Here is a 17505-nt window from a genome sequence, read left to right as displayed (position 1 = left end):
TTGCCATTATCAAACCACATCCTCTTAATTATTTGACTCTTTCTCTTGACCCATAAGGAAGCATGAAAAAAACTTGTATTGGAATCCCCTTCAGCAAGCCATTTAACTCTGGATTTTTGATAGGCTAGTATTTCCTCTCGATGAACCCAATGAATATGCTCTTGTTTGCAGGTCAGCAAATCAAGTTTCGTTTGAGGCGAAAAGTTACAAGCAAGACATATCTCCAACTTGACAATACTATCCTCCAGCATTTTGAGTTCTACATCAACACGACCAAAAACCTCCTGGTTCCACGAGTTCAATGCACATTTAAGTAACTTCAACTTCCTGCTAATTCGGAACATAGCAAACCCTTCAATATTGGAATTCCAAACAAACTACACTAGAGGAATAAACTCCTCATGGGAGCCCCACATACGAAGAAACCTGAAAGGCAAGGGAACTGACACCACATCTCTAACCAACTTCACCAGCATCGGAGCATGATCAGAGGAGGTTCGCGACAAATATGAAACCTAAACATCTCCAAAACAGTTCGAAAATTGCAAATTCACTAGGATTCTATCCAATCGAGCCCAAATTTGTCTTCTCCCTAGCCTCCCATTACACCATGCCAAGCGATTGCCTTCGCACAGAAGATCCACCAGAGCACACTCATGAATGAAATCATTAAACTCCCTCTTCGCTTGAGAGGCCTAAAACATACCACCCACCTTTTCTGTATCATTTCGAATTATATTGAAATCCCCCCCCCCCCAATGAACCAAGGGAGTCCACAAGAGTTTTGTCCCTTCAAAAAATCCCAAAGCTCCAATATTTTGACTCGAAAATAGCTAGCATAAACAAAGCTGCAAGCACCTGACAATTCCCATGAACAAACCACTCACTCATAGCTTGATCCGACATTGAAAGCAACTCAAACTCTACTTCCTCCCCCCAAAAAAGTCAAATTTTTCCACCCATTGCAGCATTATTTAAGTAAAACGGCAACTTCATCCATCTTGCCCATTTGCTACATTTATTCAAATTCAAAAACGGTTCTAGAATGGCCATCACAGAAGAGCAACTTTTATTCAATATACGACGAAGCCTACTCTTTGACGAAAGAATGTCCCTAATATTCTAAGTAAGGATATACATAAAAAATTAAAGGAATTTTTTGGAGCGAGTGCGACGCTCTGATATAACAATAGATTTTTCTTCTCTTACCACTTTCACTTTTTTCAATGGAACATGCATATCGGGATCAAAATCAAAGGACTTTGCCACTAACTCATTCAATTCCTCATCAAACTCGCCCTCAGACCCAGTCTTGCATGCAAAGCCCACATTGTTCAAATCCTCCCCTCTAGAAAATCAATGTCTCCCAACCCACCTAATTCAAATTCCAAAGCTTCATCCACTAATCGCAAAGAACTTCGAGGTTCTGAATTTTCAATCAATTCCTGGCCATCCTCATCTAAGTCCACCTTTGTGAGCTCAAACCAATTCTCTTGTTTTTTCGAAGGTGAACCTGACTCACTCAAAAATGAGTAGCACTAAAGCTATCCCAAGTGCAGGAGGATGTCGTGTAATAATTAGGAATAAATTCCTAGATCGTCTCCTCAAAGAAAGTTACTTAGAAATCAAACTCGTTAAAAAAGGTGAAAAACTTCACAAAGAGAAAATAAAATGATGGTATGTGCAATGGATGGGAGAGGACACTAGTCTTGGACTAGATTCATATTTTTGGATTTTGATTGTCGGATCGGAATGTAAAGGACTAATAGATTAAACTCAGAAATTGATAAAACTAAATTCAGAATTAAACTAAATTAGGAAGTAATTGACAAAACATGCACTGAAATTGAAAAGCCCCAAAATCAATGTTCTAGGGTTCATCATGATATTCAAATCACAAATTCTCAAATTAAACCACCGTAATTGTAATCACTACTAAAATGAAAGTTTAACGAAACGATAAAATAAATAACATGAATTGAATGAATAACAAATAAATTTCTCAAACGTCTAAATCAAAATTCTCTAAAATAATTCAGAAACTCAAAACTGAAATGAAATAGCAAGTAGGGAATTGAAAAGATCAAGCCAGTTGAATGGAGATGAAGATTCGAAGCGATGGAGGAGGCTGAGCTGCAGTGGCAATTGGACCCCTCAAGGAGTTCTTCAATCTGCTACAGTGTGAGTGAATGATCCAGTGGAAATTGTGTAGCTGCGTGAATGATCGATTGAATGAATCATTCTCTTCGAATCTGAACGAAAATCAAAGGAAAAATGAATTCTCAGTGTTTCTCTACTCAAAAACCGAGTTTTCCAACCCAAGTGTCGTCCTAAGATGTAAAAAAAAAACATATATATACTCTAACGGCCAAATAAACCCTGATCTGTAAAAATGCGATATTCGCTCGAGCGGAGTGTCGAGCGAACATCGAGCGTTCGACTCTGCCTAAGTTCGCTCGAGCGGCCTGTCGAGCGAACATCGAGCGTTCGACTCTGCCTGAATTCGCTCGAGCGGAGGCATTTGGCCGCTCGAGCCCACTGTCGAGCGGAAGTCGAGCGTTTGAATCTGCCTGACTTCGCTCGAGCGGCGGCTTCTGGCCGCTCGAGTGAAATGTACCATAATCCATATTAATTGGCAGTTGATAAAATTAGAGCAGAAATTCATACTTTTAATCAATTAAAATCACAACTTTGATTTATTCATTTTTCCATATAAAACCAATGATAAAGTAATGAAAGAATTAATATATATTGGTTCCAAAAGTATTAAAAATGCAATAATTCAACTCAATCACACCCTCCAACTAGCATTTTGCTAATCCTTGAGCAAAATAGTGAAAATTAATTGAGATGAATATTGCATAAAGATCGAAATTCAAACAAAAACAATCAAACACAATTTTAAATTCTCACAAAAGTGACACGTTACTACTCAACCCCCAAGGGTTATACCCACCAAGACTATCTTAACAATTTTTCACATAGAATTAAGGCAAATGTCTCATAACTCAAATGTGTGTGTGGAGCTGGTTGTGTATTCCTCATTACTAGCCATGATTTGCCATAGGATTTTTCAACCTTAAGATTAATCATTGCTGATTCTAACTACCTCAAAGCCCAACAGTCTAGCAGTTTTCACGCCAGCTCTGTTTTTAAAGGTTGGACACTCAACCCCCAAAGTCTTGGGTAACTGTTTCTAGCCTTTTTTACTTAGAAAAGTTCACTAAGTTGCCTTTATTCCTTTTCTCTTTTTTTTTTCTTTTTTTTTTTTTCTTTTCATTCTAATCTTTTCAAATCCTTTTCCCTTTTTTTTTCTTTGTTTTTTGTTTTTTTTTGTTTTTGGCATGGCTCGGTAGTCCTGCAGTTTACTTCTCCAGTGTTAAATCAATGAATGGTAAATAAGGAACACTACAAGCGTAAGCATGTGCAAAATGTCCTTCAAGATTTGCCTTTCGTTCTACAAAAATTTTATCAAGTTTCATCTCAATAAGCATAACATCCCGGTATTTCAAGCCACATATCAACAAAATATGATGCATCAAAAATCATGCTCTATGTTTAAGCTTGAAAATAAATCTTCACAAATGATCCCGCTCAACTACTCCACCAGGATGCTCAAATTTCACAAATCTTATTTATTTATTTATCTTTTTTTTTTAAACTGTACACACATGCTACCCCCCAACTAGTGAGAGACATAGTCCTCAATGAGTCGAACGAACGAAAAGAAAGTGCACAGAACTAAACAAGCAAAACAAATAATCAACATGAAATATAAAATCAAAGCAAAAGAACAAATAAAAACAAAGCAAGTAAAGAAAACTATAAAGAAAGAGAAACAAATCAAAACACTTCCCTGGGGTCTTGCACAAGCAAGATCTCTTCATGTGGATCAAAGACCTTCAGAAATGACTTTAGACGTTGTCCGTTGACAGTGAAGCTATTACTATTCTTCGGATTGATAATATCTACCGCACCATGAGGATGAACGGTCTTTACAATGTACGGCCCACTCCATCGGGATTTCAACTTTCTAGGAAAAATGTGCAAGCGAGAGTTGTAAAGAAGAACTTCTTGGCCAAGTGTGAAATGCTTTGGATGATTTTCTGATCATGCAGAATTTTCATGCGTTCCTTTGCAATCTGAGCGTTGTCATAAGCATTCCGACGAGCTTCATCCAATTCATTGATCTGCAATTTTCTCAACCCTGAAACTTCATCAAGTGACATGTTAACATATTTTATGGCCCAAAGAGCTCGATGCTGAATATCAACAGGTAAATGACAAGCTTTACTATAAACTAATCGATAAGGAGACATCCCTAGATTTGTTTTAAAAGCTGTCCTATAAGCCCACAAAACATCAAGAAGTTTAACCGACCAATCTTTCCTATTAGGCTTGATGGTTTTCTCTAAAATAATTTTTATCTCTCTGTTTGCCAATTCAGCTTGCCCATTTGTTTGAGGGTGATAAGGGGTAGAAATTCTGTGTGTAATACCATATTTCTTCACAAGTGTAGAAAATGGTTTGTTGCAAAAATGAGAACCCTCATCACTTATATTAACTTTTGGCATGCCAAAACGAGCAAATAGAGATTGCAAAAATTTCAGGACAACATGATGGTCATTTGTTTTGCAAGCAATGGCCTCCACCCATTTTGAAACATAATCCACAGCTAAAAGAATATATGTGTTTCCAAAAGAAATCGGAAAAGGTCCCATGAAATCTATTCCCCAACAATCAAAAATTTCTGAAGTCATAATAGGGGAAAGAGGCATCATGTCTCTTTTGCTAATGGATCCCAATTTTTGACAAGGCTCACAAGCCTTGCAAAAATTATAAGTATCTTTAAACATGAAAGGCTAGTAAAAACCGCTTTGCAAAATTTTTTAAACTATTTTCTTTGCTGAAAAATGACCACCACATGCACCCATATGACAAAATCTCAAAACTGAAGAAAACTCATCATCAGGAATGCATCTTCGAATCAATTGGTCCGAAAAATACTTAAAAAGATATGGATCATCAAAATAAAAGTATCATACCTCAAAAAGAAACCGAAGCTTATCTTGGGTGGACCATTCAGAAGGCATTCGCTCAGTCACCATATAATTGACTATGTCAGCATACCAGGGAGCTCTATCAACTACAAACAGCTGCTCATCCGGGAAACTATCATCAAGAGGAAGGCTGACATTTGAAGATGGAGATGATGATAATCTAGAGAGGTGGTCAGCTACCACGTTTTCAACTCCTTTCTTGTCCTTAATGTTGATGTTGAACTCTTGAAGTAATAGAATCCAGCGAATCAAGCGTGGCTTTGCATCTTTCTTAGCCAACAAATACTTAAGAGCAGAGTGGTCAGTGAAAATAGTAACAGGAGAACCAAGAATATAAGTTCGAAATTTATCAAGTGCAAAAACTACTGCAAGCAATTCTTTTTCAGTAGTGGTATAATTTTTCTGGGCATCATTCAAGGTCCTACTAGCATAATAAATCACAAATGGCCTATTATCCACCCGCTGCCCCAAAACAGCTCCTAAGGCATAGTCACTAGCATCTGTCATAATCTCAAAGGGAAGGTCCCACTGCGGAGGTTGCACAATAGGTGCAGTGGTAAGCGATTTCTTAAGGGTATCAAAAGATTTTTGGCACTCATCAGTCCAAACAAATTCAATATCATTTTGTAAAAGAGTGCACAAAGGTTTTGCAATAGAACTAAACCCTTGAATAAACCGCCTATAAAAGCCAGCATGACCAAGAAAAGAACGAATATCCCTAACTGTCCTAGGAATGGGAAGTTTAGATATTAATTCAATCTTTGCCTTGTCAACCTTTATACCCTCAGAAGAAACAATATGCCCCAATACAATGCCTTGAGTGACCATAAATTGACATTTTTCCCAATTAAGTAAAAGATTTTTTTCCTCACATCTCTGGAGAATACGTGCCAAATTATGCAAACAACTCTCAAAAGATTTTCCAAAAACAGAGAAATTATCCATGAATATTTCACAAATGTCATCAATCATATCAGAAAAAATACTCATCATGCATCTCTGAAAAGTAGTTGGAGCATTACACAAACCAAAAGGCATTCTAGTAAAAGCAAAAGTGCCAAAAGGATAGGTGAAAATGGTTTTCTCCTGATTCTCAGGCGCTACAGCAATTTGATAATAACCAGAATAGCCATCCAAGAAACAATAATATGCATTACCAGCTACTCTTTCCAAAATTTGATCCAAGAATGGTAAAGGAAAATGATCCTTCCTACTGGCTGAGTTAAGTTTTCTATAGTCAATACACATTCTCCAGCTAGTAACCATTCTAGTTGGAATCAACTCATTTTTATCATTTTTTATGACAGTCAAACCAGATTTCTTTGGTACCACTTGAGTTGGACTTACCCACTTACTGTTTGAGATGGGATAAATGATACCCACTGCGAGTAGCTTAAGCACCTCCTCTTTCACAACTTCCTTCATGGTAGGATTGAGCCTACGTTGAGCATCACGAACTGGTCTAGCATCGTCTTCAAGATGGATTCTGTGGGTACATACAGCGGCATCAATGCCTTTGATGTCAGCTATTGTCCAACCAATTGCGCCTCGATGCTTCCTTAATACTTCAATCAACTGGGCTTCATCCTTCTGATTTAGTTTTGAGGAAATCACCACCGGAAAAGTGCCTTCTTCAGAACCAAGGAACACATACTTTAAATCTTAAGGAAGTGGTTTCAGTTCCAACTAGGGAACTTCTTCCTCTGAAGATTTAAGCATGTCTGGTGATGGTAGAGCTTCAAACTGGGGTTTCCATCTTGCTCCCGCAAATTGTACTTCAAGCGGTAAAGATGAATCTGCAAAACAATCAAAAAAATCAAAGTCATCTTCATTGATATGATCAATTTTCTCATCAAGTAAAAATTCAGGTGTCTGAAAAATATAATCATCATCAGAGAATGGAGAAGTTGAGCAAATAAAATCTGTTGGTGTCAAACTCTCCACAGCATTCAGATCGCTTGTGTCATCAAAATGTGCTGGCATCTTGCAAGCGTTGAAAATGTTCAATTCAAGTGCCATGTTCCCAAAGGTAAGCTTCAAAACTCCACTTCTGCAATTGATCAATGCATTTGATGTAGTTAGAAATGGTCTTCCTAGGATGACAGGAGCTTGATAAATAGTGGAGATCGGCTGCTGCATGTCAAGAACCACAAAATCCACTGGGTAGTAGAATTTGTCTACCTGGACCAACACGTCCTCTACAATACCCCTCGGTACCTTAACGGATCTGTCAGCCAGCTGTAGCATGATGGAGGTCTTTTTCAGCTCACCCAATCCCAACTACTCATATACTGAGAACAGTAGCAAGTTCACACTACTCCCCAAATCAAGTAAAGCTCTCCCAATGCGTGATTCACCAATCATAATGGAAATGTTGGGAGAGCCAGGATCTCCAAACTTCTGAGGAGTCTCGCTCAATATCAATGCACTAACTTGCTCCGTTAGGAAAGTTTTCTTCTTCACATTCAGCTTCCTCTTCACTGTGCACAAGTCCTTCAAAAATTTTGCATATGAAGGTACTTGTTGTATGGCATCCAAGAGTGGAATATTGATCTTCACTTGCTTGAAAATCTCTTGAATCTCTGTGTGATACTTGTTCTTTTGGCCAGCTGCCAATCTCTGAAGATAGGGAACCACAGGTTGGTATCCCTTACTAGTCTCAACATCTGCACTCACAGGCTTCTTCAGCTCTGGTCTCACTACTTCTGGTTCTTTCTCAACTTCATCAGTCTCTGTTACATCTTCAGGTGTAGGACCAACTACCTGTGTGTCTATAGGCATCTTTGGTTGGGGAACTTCCTTCCCACTTCTCAAAGTAAGAACTGCCTTCACTGTCTCAATAACATCCCCTGAGACATTATGCACTTGTTGTTGTTGCTACCTGTACACTTGAGGATTAGGCTGAGGTTGTGCTGGAAATTTCCTTTTCTCTAGGGTGCTCAAGGTTGTGCTCATCTTATTAATAGTGCCTCGCAACTCATTTATGGCCTGAGTATTCTGATTATTTGTGGTGGCCTGAATCTGCATGAATTGCTGAAGTGTATTGGCCATCTGAGCCATACTGTCATCTAGAGTCTTCTTTGCAGATGATGAAGGCTGAGAACTCTGTGCAGCTACATGAGGCTGAAATCTAGGAGGAGCTACATAAGGATAGCTCTGAGGATTCTGATATGGCGGATACTGGTGCTGAGGAGCACCCTGATTAAATGGCTGTTGCTGAGGTGGTGAGGACCGACCAGGCTGATCATTTCTCCATGAGAAATTTGGGTGATTCCTCCACCCCAGATTATATGTGTTGGAGAAAGGCTGATTCTGTGCTCTATTAACCCAGTTAGCTGATTGCATCTGCTCAGACCCACCTTCTTGAAATACTGGCATAATTGGGCAGTCTTGGGTCTTATGGGTTGAATCAGCACATGTAGAACATGCCTCTACTACTTTCACAGCCTTCACTTTTTCCATTTTCATTACCTCTAGTCTTCTAGTCAATGCAGCTATTCGGGCCTGAACATCAGTGTCTTCTTTAAGCTCATATCTGCCCCCTCCAGAAATAGCCCTCAGTGGCTGTGCTGCTAATGGAATTCGATCAGTACGAGTGTTCCACTGTTGTGCGCTCTCAGCAAGGTAGTCAAAAAATGATAGTGCTTCATCAGGTTCCTTGCTGAAGAACTCCCCATTGCACATTGTCTGAACAAACTGCTTGCATTCTGGAGTAAGACCAGTGTAAAAATAGCTCACCAACCTCCAAGATTCAAAACCATGATGTGGACAGATATTCATCAAATCCTTAAATTTTTCCCAACTGGCCTGAAAGGTCTCATCAGGTCTCTGACTGAACTGACTAATTTGCTCTTGCAAAAACTGAGTTCTCTGAAAAGGGAAAATTTTTTGTAAGAATTCACGCTGCATATCAGACCAACTAGAAATAGAATTAGGCCTCAAAGAATTAAACCAAATCTTCGCTTTATCCTTTAAAGAGAAAGGAAATACTTTATCCTTTAAAGAGAAAGGAAATAAATGAAGTCTAATGAATTTATCAGTAACAGCCCTAGTGATAAAAGTAGTACAAGCCAACTCAAAATCTATCAAGTGCTGGTAAGGACTCTCAGAATCCATCCCGTGGAACTGAGGTACCACTGACATCATGCCATACTTAATAGAGAAATTAGATGCATTTTCAGGTAAAATAATGCATGAAGGTGTAGTGGTGCGAGTGGGTTGCAAATAATCCTTAAGAGTGCGTGGTGCAGGTGCAGCCATGTTTTCTGGTTCAATTTCAATTTCCTCACCTGACTCACTAATAGAAAAGACAGAAGAGTTATCTATCTCTAAACTGTGTATACTACTCTCAACACTCGATGTGACTCTATGCAACCTATTTGAACTATCCCTCACCCATGACATGAAACATTAAAGAGCATAATAAAAATAACGAGTTTAAATTTAAGTTAAAATACTTTCCCCGGCAACGGCGCCAAAAACTTGACTCACTCAAAAATGAGTAGCACTAAAGCTATCCCAAGTGCAGGAGGATGTCGTGTAATAATTAGGAATAAATTCCTAGATCGTCTCCTCAGAGAAAGTTACTTAGAAATCAAACTCGTTGAAAAAGGTGAAAAACTTCACAAAGAGAAAATAAAATGATGGTATGTGCAATGGATGGGAGAGGACACTAGTCTTGGACTAGATTCATTTTTTTGGATTTTGATTGTCGGATCGGAATGTAAAGGACTAATAGATTAAACTCAGAAATTGATAAAACTAAATTCAGAATTAAACTAAATTAGGAAGTAATTGACAAAACATGCACTGAAATTGAAAAGCCCCAAAATCAATGTTCTAGGGTTCATTATTATATTCAAATCACAAATTCTCAAATTAAACCACCGTAATTGTAATCACTACTAAAATGAAAGTTTAACGAAACGATAAAATAAATAACATGAATTGAATGAATAACAAATAAATTTCTCAAACGTCTAAATCAAAATTCTCTAAAATAATTCAGAAACTCAAAACTGAAATGAAATAGCAAGTAGGGAATTGAAAAGATCAAGCCAGTTGAATGGAGATGAAGATTCGAAGCGGTGGAGGAGGCTGAGCTGCAGTGGCAATTGGACCCCTCAAGGAGTTCTTCATTCTGCTACAGTGTGAGTGAATGATCCAGTGGAAATTGTGTAGCTGCGTGAATGATCGATTGAATGAATCATTCTCTTCGAATCTGAACGAAAATCAAAGGAAAAATGAATTCTCAGTGTTTCTCTACTCAAAAACCGAGTTTTCCAGCCCAAGTGTCGTCCTAAGATGTAAAAAAAAACATATATATACTCTAACGGCGAAATAAACCCTGATCTGTAAAAATGCGATATTCTCTCGAGCGGAGTGTCGAGCGAACATCGAGCGTTCGACTCTGCCTAAGTTCGCTCGAGCGGCCTGTCAAGCGAACATCGAGCGTTCGACTCTGCCTGAATTCGCTCGAGCGGCCAAATGCCTCCGCTCGAGCGATCTCTTTTCTCACATCTCGCTCGAGCCCACTGTCGAGCGGAAGTCGAGCGTTTGAATCTGCCTGACTTCGCTCGAGCGGCCAGAAGCCGCCGCTCCAGCGAAATGTACCATAATCCATATTAATTGGCAGTTGATAAAATTAGAGCAGAAATTCATGCTTTTAATCAATTAAAATTACAACTTTGATTTATTCATTTTTTCATATAAAACCAATGATAAAGTAATGAAAGAATTAATATATATTAGTTCCAAAAGCATTAAAAATGCAATAATTCAACTCAATCAGAACCCTGCACAATAGTGTGGTTATCCACACCTGTTGCTACCACATCCAAAGATCCCTCACCAGCCTGAACCACATCTGACCCTATGCACAATACAGTTGAGGGCTGTACTCTACACTCTGCCATACACGCATCAAATACCACCCCCTCCTGCGAAACAAACCAAATACCATGAGGGTCCCCTTTGCATTCCGCCTGTCGATCCCGAATAGACTCCAAAATAATATCTCAGCGAGACTTCAAAGACTTCCCCACTGCTTTAGTCATAATTGGGATGGTGGTATCACTCTCATGATGCCCTACCTCCTTCAATGCATTTTTCACATTATTTTTCTTCCCTTCTCCCTGAGCCAAAACCGTCTTCTCTTTTTTCCTTGGGTCTGTACGCTCTCATCTAGAACACCTAGCCTCTAGGTGACCCTGCTTCCTACAAAAAACACAGAAGGAATGGGTGGAATCAAAGATGACCTCTTGAAAATGGCTCATCACAAGGCCTGGTGGACCCAACCAAAAAGAATTCCACAAAGGTTGGGAAACGTTGACTTCCACACAGATGCGTGTAGACTCAGGACGAGTCACACAAGCCGTAGCATTATCTCACTTCAAAAATTGACCAAATCCATTTCCAATACTATGTAACATCGATTCCTGAAAATAATTGGGAGGTAAACCTAGCAAAGCCAACCGAATAGGAGCCTATGGAGAATCCTCATCTTCCACATAATCCAGAGTCCAATGAAAAACTGGAAAGGGACTGCCATGAATTTCAAAATTGGCTTGAGCCATCACACTAATAAAATCCTCCTCCTTGGCCATCCGAACCAACACATTACGTGGGTTACACAATTGTCTAATCACCGGAATCGATTGAAGCCCCCACCGATTTTTTATATAAGCACAAATATGATCCAGCGAAGGCTGACGACGAAGTAACTTCAAAACCACTGACAACTGAAATAGCTTAGAAGATTGTTGGATCTCTGCCTTCGAAAATAGAAAAATCATATGGCCATCTTGAAACCGAGGTTCATGCAGAGGAAGAACAACCTTTGGCAAAAGCTGTTACTTCGCAGCCACCACATCCACGAAGCCGCGCACAACCTATCTCACTAAAGGGAAGCGTTCATCCCGCCAGCCTGGTTCTGTCACCCTCCCCTCTTCTGTAATCCCTCTAGCACCCTGCCCTACCGTCAGAGGCAATGGGCTGGCGGCTAGCACCATTCAGAAACCCTACTCGCTCCTCAACACTTGAGAGAAAAAATTCTCCTTGCCACGTCAGCCTTCTCCCTCTCTCTCTCTCTCTAAGAGGGTTTAGCAAGGTTTTAAAACTAAGGCAGGTTCCAATTACATTTATATAGCATCACTCTCTTAGATAATTAATTGTCAAAATATAAAATTCATGACCACAAAAGTCGTGGCTTTTCGTCTAGAACAATTGAACCCATGATCACACTAATCAAATTAAGTTGAGTTGACTCAGTTCATTTGAATAGTACATAATGTCGCCCTCCATTTTCTTATGTACTCGTGTAAACAAAGCTCGTGTCTGAATTTTGAATTTTAATTTTACATACTGATGGTCAATTTGAAAGAGAATAGTAGAATAATTATAAAAAATTATAAATTTATCATTTTCTTATAATAAAATAAATAAATTTAATAATCCTCCGATATGTAAACTTCACAAATTACGGCTGTGGAAATAGATTGATTGAGCATCTCGTACTTCGATTTGGATGAAAAGGAGATAAAAGCTTACAAAGATGATGCAAAAGCTGTGATGGTATAATGTAATGCTGAGGTAATCGTTACGACAAGTTATGTTGATCGTATCTGAAATTTATATGACATTGACCAAAAGCCACGGAGAACCTCAAGAAGATCCAACGTGCCGACAGCCGAGGTCAGGTTGAAAATCTTCCAAAGTTCTATGGAAAATGATAAACTTGTTTTTTATTTATAATTTTTATAAAAAAATAATATTATTTTAAATTTTACTTTAATTTTATTGATAATTTATTATGTTTTAATATAATATAAAATTATTATTATATTTAAAATTATTTATAAATTATAAATAAGTTGGTGGCCTATCATTACTCTTCTTTTATATCTTGGGTCTCTTTTTTTTCTCCCTTTTTACCTGATTGCAAGAAGTGGATGGTGAAAGCACCGGAAGGGCCCCTCATTCACAAAACTAGATACGAAGACATTATAAAATAATTTTTAAAAGATTACAAAAATCTCACAAACATCCATTAAGTAATACCCTTGTGTGAAACATCACCCACGTTTGCTATCTAGATTTGAATATAACCTTGTTTGGAAGAAGATCATGCCCTTGACAAGAGAACTTTCCCTCGTTTATATTCCAAGAAAATCACTTTTGCCATTGATTCAAACTAGTAGATATTGACTGGGTTTGGCATCCATAACCAAACACACCTTTCCTCTCCCTCTCCACGTTTCATTCCCTCCTCGATGGGACTCGCATCAAAGACCAGAGACGTCGTCGGCATGATCAAGGACAGGGTCTCCCAAAGCAAAGCAGCAATTCTCTCAAAACCCAGCAACCTCTCTCTGCATCTAGCCCTCCTCCGCGCCACCACCCACGACCCCTTCTCCCCTGCCGACAACAAACATATCGACACCATCCTTTCCTTTGGCCACAGCTCACGCGCCACCGCCGCCATCGCCATCGAGGTTGTCATGGACCGTCTCCAGAGAACCCGCGACTCTTCCGTCGCCCTCAAGTGCCTCCTCATCGTCCACCACGTTGTCAAGCATGGCGACTTCATCCTCCTGGACCAGCTCTCCGTCCGCCCCTTCACCGGCGGCAGAAACTATCTGAATCTCTCGAACTTCCGCGACAATTCGAGCCCCGTAACTTGGGAGCTCTCCTCGTGGGTACGATGGTACGCTCAGTACATAGAAACCATTTTGTCTACCTCTAGAGTTTTGGGATACTTTTTTGCTTCCTCTTCATGCAGTATAGATAAAGATAAGCAAGAAGAAAAAATCTCAGCGCTTACAAATTCTTATTTGCTAATACAAATTGTTTCTTTGGTGGGACTGGTGGAAGAGATCTGTAAAAGACCGGACTCTTTGCATGTAGAAGGAAACAAATTGGTAAATCAGATAATGGGTATTGTGGTTGAGGATCATTTCTCCGCCATAAGCGAGGTTTCGGTCAGAGTCAGCGAGTTTAGGGAGAGACTGAGTGGCTTGAGTTTTGGTGAATCGGTCGAGCTGGTCTGCACTTTGAGAAGGTTGGAGAATTGCAAAGAGAGGCTGTTTGAGTTGTCCAGCAGTAAAGGAGCGATGATGGAGAGCTTTTGGGGTTTTATAAGCGAGATTAAGAATGGAGTTGGGACTGAGAAAGATGAGGGAAAATTGGTGATTACGGTGAGGAGAGGGAAGGCGGGCGAGAGTTCTGATAGCGGAAGATTCATGCATGATGTGAAATATTCCTCATTTCGGGCTGTATAGTCGTAAAGCTTTTGGATGGGTAGATTAGTGTATTTTGTTCACATATACAAGTTGCATGATTCCGATCTGCTGAAATTCTCAGATGATCGGATAGTACTAGGAACACTTTTGGAATCAACAAAAAGAAAAATATGAAATTTTGTGCATTCATTTGTTATATTGGGTATTTGGAGATGCCCACATCAATCTCTTTTGGTTTATTGGAGGGATCCATGCACGACGCAGGGACAGATAAAGATGAGAACTAGAAACTACTGGATAAGGCCGGAGACTGCAGTTTCTGTGATAATGATAAACATGTTCATAGCTTTAGCTTGTGCCCGTTCTTTATGTATAAGGATTGAGGGTGGGATCAACACTTTTGCTTTTCTTTATTCTTCGAGGAGGTTGATAAATAATATTGAGACCTTATTATAGTTAGAAACAAGTGATCAGAAATATGGTAGCTAGGTAGATTTCTTTTTTTTTTTTTTTTTCTTTTTTTAAGGTCTTCCCTAGTTGGCAGCTCAGTAATTACTCTGAAGCTAATTCAGATATTTTCCATCATTATTTGCGGAGATGCGGGCTAGTTGATTAGAGACGTTCTATATTCTACAATTCAGAGATAGGTACAAGCTGGTGTTCCACTGCAATAAACACGTGTAGTGCAGCATCAAATTCATGAATGCATGGGACCAACGTATTGTACATGTCTGTCAGAATTATGCAGGGAATATGCAGTCTGGATCGACTAAATGGTAAGAAATCCCGATCTGAGTTTGGTTTCTTAATTTTCTTTTCTATCTTTACATCCCACCTTTCCGCCAACAACCCAGGCATGCATACAAGCCATTTATGAATCAATGGAAACGTACGCAGTACCCCAATCTGGAACGTCAATATTATTTGTATTAATTTTTGAGTACTCATGATGATGTAAATAACCGGCAAATTCAACGACCCTGGTCCTAACCTAATCCTACATTATAAAACCATCTGACTTTTTGCAGCGAGGTACTTTTGCTGCAAGATATTTCACCCGTCCGAAATTTGTTCGCAGCAAATTGGTCAAGAATAAAAGGTCGTTGATCAATTCCGGTGCACTTTTGATTTCGTCTATCTCTTGCTGCGAATAAATTCCGTCGTCAATAATAATTTTCAACTAAGGTATAAACATTTTTGCCGTGAGGATAGTTCTCTGGAAATAATTATTTCCATCAGGTAGCATTCGCCACAAATAATGATAGAAATATATACATATATATATGAGGATTAATTCGGACTAATTCACAATCATGTATACTATTAATTGGCGCTCTTAAACACTTAAATCACTCTGAATATCTAATTAAAAATGGAATAGAAATATTATATTATAAATAATTTGACCTAACAAAAGCAAATGGCCACTAGCTAGATTAGTTACAATTGTTGGCTTTCTTGAATACGCGCTAATGTACGTTGTATATATGTCAAAAACAAAAAAAAAAAAACAAAAATAGAAGGTAAAAACATCAAGAGATTGGAGGAGGGGAAGGAGTTAGGGGTATTATATATATATATATATGTCCACAGTCACCATACAAGGACGTCCCATGATCACCTTTTGTTAACCTTTTTTATCTGTTGCTGTTAGGATATTATTATCCAGGTTGTTGGTAGCTATAGGTAGAGGTGGTACTAGCTAATTACCCATGATGCCAATTATTTCATCAGAATTGAGGCCGGAAGAGTGGGTACACGAGTAACTGCAGGCTTGTATACATGCACCAACTGCAAATCATGGGAATGATCGATGTATACACGTGAACAATTGATTATAATACAGTTAGCATGCAGCGATGAAAGCATGAATATCGATCATGATTGTGAAATTACTGTATGTCCCAAAATTTTAATGAGTGGCATAATATGTAAAATATTTTATTAAATAAATTAAAATGTAAAGTAAAGTTCAAATTCAGTACCTCTACTCCGATATCAATATTGAGTGGTGATTATAAGTCTCTTTCAACGTCAAAAGCTAGTTCAAAAAATAAGGATTGACTGTTAATAAACTTGAGTTCTAATACCTTGTGAAATTATCACTTTTTCCAAAAATTTAAACCAATATAAAAAAATAAATTTTATTATTTGTATTATATTCGTCGTTTTGTTTGTCTATTTATTGTAACAGCCTATCTGTACGTTTAAAACCGTAATCACCTTCTTTAATTTATTCTTTTAACTTTTATTCGGATACGTGTTCAGCTCAAACTTTTAATTGAGTTGAATTTTAGTATTGTGAATATAATTAATTTCTATAATGTCTTTGAATATTAAAGAAACATCCTCATAATAAATATAGATGTAATATTCTAACAAAGGATAAATATATATGAAATTATTCGAATTTATACGAGTTGATACAAATTTTATAAGTTGTATTGTTTAATAATCGATCATATTTTTGTGTTAGCAGCTCATTAACAAATCGAGCCAATTAGTTTGACCAAATCCATCTTAGCCACTTGTCGAGCAACCTAGCTTGTTTATATACTTCATGCAAATCTGGGCAGCTGCTGGGTATCTTGCCGTCCATGTTATAGGGTATGGACTCGAAGGTGCAAGGCAAGAATGGAGAGGGTGGAGGAAGCATGTCTTCCATTCTTTATTATTATTATTATTATTATTATTTAAAAATAAATAAATAAATAAAAAACCTCGTTTATATATATACGATCATATTCATCCCAACGAATATTCCTGGACTTAGAATCTAAATTAAAGTAATTATTAGCTAATCTTGATTTTTAAGGTATAAGCATGTGACATGGTATTTTCATCCTCTCATAAGATATCATCATGTAAATTAAATTTAATGTTTACTTAAGATTTTAAATTATATGATATTTTGTGATAAAATAAAAAGAGAAATGTTTGTTTTAAACTGATCTTATTAAAAAAAAAAATAACAAACTAATGTAACTTAATATGATACATTAGATTGCAAATTTCATTTTGTTAATAAAAAGTAAATATAAGATATCACACTAAATTATGCAAATTTATAAGCTTGTTTTTATAAAATCTATTTATAAATCCAGCAACCATATTATTCATATTCTATAAGTACGTATACGTACCCAATAGTTTTATGTCTGGAAAGTAAGATTGTTATAAGTTTAAAAATAAAAAATAAAAAAAAA

General features: G+C 37.9%; 1 protein-coding gene across 1 annotated transcript; it reads left to right on the top strand.

Moving 5' to 3' along the window:
- Positions 1-13075: 13075 nt before the first annotated feature.
- On the top strand, positions 13076-14495 carry LOC122308755 (putative clathrin assembly protein At4g40080). Its single transcript, XM_043121966.1, has one exon. It carries the CDS (start codon positions 13331-13333, stop codon positions 14336-14338), a length of 1008 nt encoding a protein of 335 aa, XP_042977900.1. The 5' UTR covers positions 13076-13330; the 3' UTR covers positions 14339-14495.
- The last annotated feature ends 3010 nt before the right edge of the window (positions 14496-17505 follow it).

Source organism: Carya illinoinensis, chromosome 1 (assembly GCF_018687715.1).
Source record: "Carya illinoinensis cultivar Pawnee chromosome 1, C.illinoinensisPawnee_v1, whole genome shotgun sequence".
NCBI lineage: Eukaryota > Viridiplantae > Streptophyta > Magnoliopsida > Fagales > Juglandaceae > Carya > Carya illinoinensis.
This window is presented reverse-complemented; position numbering and strand designations above follow the sequence as displayed.